This window comes from Sphaeroforma arctica (genome assembly GCF_001186125.1).
Source record: "Sphaeroforma arctica JP610 unplaced genomic scaffold supercont1.1539, whole genome shotgun sequence".
In the NCBI taxonomy this organism is placed as follows: Eukaryota; class Ichthyosporea; order Ichthyophonida; genus Sphaeroforma; species Sphaeroforma arctica.
The window spans coordinates 1-5,291 of NW_014039019.1; the positions used below are offsets into that span (position 1 = coordinate 1).

The window sequence follows — 5,291 nt, forward strand, 5'->3', positions numbered from 1 at the left end:
ATTATAAATTATTTACATATATATATACATATACCTAAACATATACATATATATACTTGCATATATATATTTATATATGCAAGTATATACATATATATGTGAATGTATATGTGAATGTATATATATATAACTTATATTATATTATATATATTTATTATAAACTATATGCATAAACATAATACCTAAACATATACATATGTATATACTTGCATATATATATATTCTTTGGTCCATACGAGTTGCTGCGAATCGACTCGCACTAAATCGTCTTAACGTTATACACAGAGGCCTTTCAAATGCACGTACTAGCCTGTTGAATGCACATACACACGCTCTCCATGCACTTGTCATCTTCCTGACTGTGCATCTGTTTATTATCATATGAACAAATACACATATTGCGTGTACTATTCATCCCTTAATAGCCGTAGTGCCGATGACCTCATTAATTGTCCACGTGGCTTTGTGGTCTAACCATTTGTTATGTACTTACAGACTCATAGTGCAGGCGATGGAAGCGAAGGAGGGTGTTCCGACGAAGTTCAATAGTGGCATAGGTAAGTGAGTGTCAGCAACTACGCACCCACTTTTGGGTATCTATGTAAAAGGTATGCGTTTGCTATGTTGATGTATGTCGATGATATACATTTGCCATGTTTATGTCGAAGGAATATATTTATTATGTTTGCGTAGATGATATACATTTGTTGTGTTGATATGTAGATGATGCACATTTAATACGGTCATGATGATAAACTTTCATTATAAATACGTATAGGTCATAATGTTCTTATGAACTCGTATTTACACCTCAGGCGTGTACGTGCATGTGATATATCTACACCTGAGTACACCTATTGTATGTGTGTACGGTCGTCTGTAGAGTCCTCTTCATCTGTATATTATCTTCCTGCGCCACCGATCTGAGTGCACGCGTCATTCCACCGCGCCGCCCTCGTATGCGGTCACACTGTCACAGTGCATGCAAGACTCTACCAAGACCTACCTACACCTTAGCACACAGCACATGCAAGACCTATCTACACCTTAGCACACAGCACATGCCCCCACATACTTCGAAAGGGTTAGGATCCGAATGTGCCTATGATGCGCGCTACAGACGAGATCAACCTGTACATTCGGTATGTAGCTACGCTAACGTTGTTGATGCCCTTCTGGTGTTGTGTGTGTGTGTGTCCCAGATGTGGCTAGGCATATCATCAAACGCGACGGTCCGAAGGGATTGTACCGAGGGTTCTGGTCTAGTCTCTCCATGTATGCACCTAGTTCTGGTATTTGGTGGGCCACCTACGGCTTCGTGCAGGACAAGTTGAACAACCGCGTGCTCACATGCGAAGAGGATCGCCAGACGTACCGTGTGCCAGTCCAGGTGTGTGGGTGAGAGTGTGGATGTATGTCTATGACTAAGTATATGTCTGTGTCTATGTCTATGTCTATGTCTATGTCTATGTCTATGTCTATGTCTATGTCTATGTCTATGTCTATGTCTATGTCTATGTCTATGTCTATGTCTGTCTATGTATATGCCTATGTCTGAGTCTGTCTAAGTCTATGTCTACGTCTACATTTACATCTACCTCTACCTCTACGTCTATGCTTAGTAGCTATTGCTGTATGTTCTGTGAGTTGAGGGTTTTAAGGATGACATGAGGAGATACACACGAGCGTTCCGTGCTGCAACTGTTAAAAGTAGTAGCAACCGTTTAAATCAATAGGCTGGATCCCTTGTCCTTGTTCGTTTACATGAGCGCGTTTCATCCGACTAGCATTAACATCCATCTCATACCTACCACCACCTATAAGATACACCGCACATCTCTAGCTGCTCATTCCTGCCCATACATCTAATCTTAACATCTTCTTTGGCTCATAGGCTTTCTGTGGGATGTCTGCCGGCATGACCGCCGCGACACTGACAAACCCCTTAGACGTCATCAAGACACGCATACAGACCAGCAGCAAGAAGCTCACTGTTGCAACCGCTGTGAGGCAACTCATCAGCACGGAAGGTGTGCACACACACTCTCACTCACACCCTCATTGTACCATATGTACATATATATATATATATATATATTGCTGACCTGTTGTTCGATTATGTGCTTAGTTATGCGTGTCTGTGAGTGCTTGTGTGCCACAGCTTACCTCCCCTTCATATGGTCTAGGTCATTGTATATGTATGTCTGCCATATGTGTTTGTTTATGTAGCACTACCTACGACCTTGTGCACGTTGCTATTGCTATTCACTTCTTATTAATCTTCCTGTTGGTCTTGCAGTATGAGGATGCATTACAGACATTAATTACAGTTGGTTCGTTGATAAATTACAGTAGATACTCAGGGATAGAGAACCGTAACACAGCCATGAGCATATTTACGCAGTGTATGTGTATATCTCTCACACCCACATACACACACAGTGTATGTGTATATCTCTCTCACCTACATATACACACAGTGTATGTGTATATCCCTTCTTCATCCTCATATACACAGTGTATGTGTATATCCACCTGGTCTCCCACTCCATACACCCCTGTAGCCTCACATACACTAACTCTACATACACTAACTCTGCCCCATCTTGTGCCTGCCTATTCGCCTGTCGCGCATTGTATTAGGAGTGATGGGGTTCTCAAATGGCATGACGGCCAAAGTCATGAACTCCGCACCGGTGTCTGTGCTGATGATTTCTGGTATGTCTGTATACGCAATACAAGCTGCGATCGTAGGATGCTCTGTACACAAGGCAATCTGGGCAATAGCATGCGACTATAGATGGGCCTTTCTACTGTGGTTGATATATATATATATATATATATATGTGTGTGTGTGTGTGTGTTACCCTTGACATCGTCCGTAGCACCCTTCCAGGGCACCTCATCCTTTGAACACTTGTGTATATGCCGCTACAGCCAATGGCTTTGCTCATTGCCCCCAATCTGTTATCTTGTATTTTGTTTTAGCCTCAGCTCGTTTGCTGATCTCGAGAGAAACAAGATTATATATCTTTGAATTCTATTACCATTGTTCATTTTTTGGGGGGTGTAGCTGACGTTTGTTTGTTGAACCCCATACATGTACAGTGTACGACCTAGTCAAGCGATTGAGTGTGAAGGCTGTGCCACACTTTCACGTAGAAGGGGAGCCCCACAAGATCGTGATGCTGACCAAGAAGGAGGACGGGTGGACCGCCGGTGACGGCCGGAAGATAAAGGAGAAGGAGGATAAGAAGTGAACCAGTGAGCGGGTATAATTTAGTTGTGAGCAATATGCGACAGGTAATATGCGACAAGAACCGTCAATTGGTGCACGGATATGAGACGGCATGAGCATTTCAGAGCTGGTATATGGCGTCGGGCAGCTCGTTGACAAATATTGTCGACAAGTTAGTGACATATGCGACACAGGAACTTGATTGCATTCGCAAGGAGCGGTTACAAAATGATAGTTTCACGCCAAAGTTAACGTATAGGGCGGAACAGTTATGTGTAACCGGATGCGATGAATGATGCGAAACGCAAATAATCATGTGCAATTTCAGCACGGTACCTACGTTTGCGTCGCGCTGTGCGATGCATCAAGCGAATCTCAGTGAATGAGTGGGGGGTGAATATACATATTTATATATATTTATATATATATATATATATATATATGTCCACCTATGGTGTGTATCTTGCCGTCCTGCGTCATTGTAGCTGAATACGGTTTTCAAGACAAATCAAACTGGGGTGCAGAAGGGAAAGGGCAAGGATGTTCATATCTTCTCCACGAGTACCACTCGAATGCACGTGCTACCGTGAGCTGGTCGACGGAGATCGATTAAAAGTTAAGCCAGAGGCGTGGTGTAGTTGAAGAGTAGAGAATTGCGAGGAGAGAGACCGGTTAAGATTATGTTGATATTTTGACTGGCCCGGATGTTAGAGTGCACCGATGAATAGATGCACGCGTCACAATGCAGAAATGAGCTTATGGCGGCGTAGAGATGGCTTCGTGTTGCATATCACCTGCGTGCTGTCCTACTGCCAAGAAGTCGCACACCGGTTGTGCTAGAGCAAGGGCGTCACCCAGTATTGAGTAGTCGATATTCACCAACACCTGCGCCTATGGGTACGCAAGAAGTTCACTCAATCAGCCAGGGAAATCATTTCAAATCCCGACTGGTTATTTTTAGAATTAAGTTTTGCAACAGTCTAGGAATGCGAGTTAGTTAGCCAAACTCAATTTCCCAGCTTTGGATGTATGGATACTATGAGAGAATCAGAATTGACTACAGATTTAGTACATGTCAAGCCTAGCAGATGAAACAATATATATAAAACTCGACCATACTAGTAGTAACTAGATGTATGAATGCTATTGTCGTCTAAACGTGAATATAAAGGAAGACGAGTACATTCAGATAGATGCAAGATTTGAAATCCTGTACAGAAACTACGGAAGAAATTTATCACACATGCACGCAATATACATCCGTTTCAATCCGCATATTTTCAAGATTAGAACCAACGTCATGATCGAACGAATACCTTCTACGAAAGGCATCCTGATCGCACTCGCTTGGTCTAAGTTCAAGCAACCCCGACAATACGACAACCTAAACATAATACATGTTCAATGACTCCCCTGCGCGCACTCTTGCAATACGAATGCCCTGCATTTACAATCCACAGTGAAAGGTCAGGCCTATATGTACACAACAGATCGGTCAATCTCAGATTAAAGACATGGTATCAAATATCAATGTGAAGCATTTTGTATATGAATATTATAAAATAAAAATTGCCAGAGATGCCTCCGCATTTGTTTTCCAAAACCAAAAAAAGACGTTTTCTTTTTTTTTTACTACAAAAATGCTCATATATATACTATATTTACCGTATTTTATATATATATTAATTATTTAGCATGGTTTACCATATATTTATTTGCTATTGTTTTCGTTGTACGCATATTTTTAAAAAGAAAAAATAGAGGGCTTGTGCTCTGACAAGAGAATATATATAAAATGAAATGCACAGTGTCAATATATTTTTAAAATATTAAAATTCAGATGACGAAATAAATATGTGCGCAGTCACAAACTCACAAGATCTGTGAATTCCCGGAATTTTTTCTCCGATTCTCGGATATCGAATTCTGAGCTCTTTGGTATTTTGTTGTTGGTTTGTTCTAAAAATGATGACATATTTGAAATATATTTACATAGAAAAACAGAATTTAATATTTTTGTTGTTTTTTTGTCCGTTTTTTGAGAAATCCAATA

At 41.0% G+C, this 5,291-nt stretch overlaps 1 protein-coding gene across 2 annotated transcripts; it reads left to right on the forward strand.

Annotated features, from left to right (window-relative positions):
- The first annotated feature begins 491 nt into the window (after positions 1-491).
- Positions 492-4,496, forward strand: SARC_11122. Of its 2 annotated transcripts, XM_014294799.1 has the most exons (5): positions 492-557; positions 1,203-1,390; positions 1,895-2,030; positions 2,644-2,718; positions 3,109-4,496. In XM_014294799.1, exons 1-5 carry the CDS (start codon positions 512-514, stop codon positions 3,258-3,260), a joined length of 597 nt encoding a protein of 198 aa, XP_014150274.1. In that variant the 5' UTR covers positions 492-511; the 3' UTR covers positions 3,261-4,496. The 2 variants fall into 2 exon arrangements, with proteins under 2 accessions (XP_014150274.1, XP_014150273.1); XM_014294798.1 differs by lacking the exon at positions 492-557 and having other exon boundaries at positions 1,182-1,390.
- The last annotated feature ends 795 nt before the right edge of the window (positions 4,497-5,291 follow it).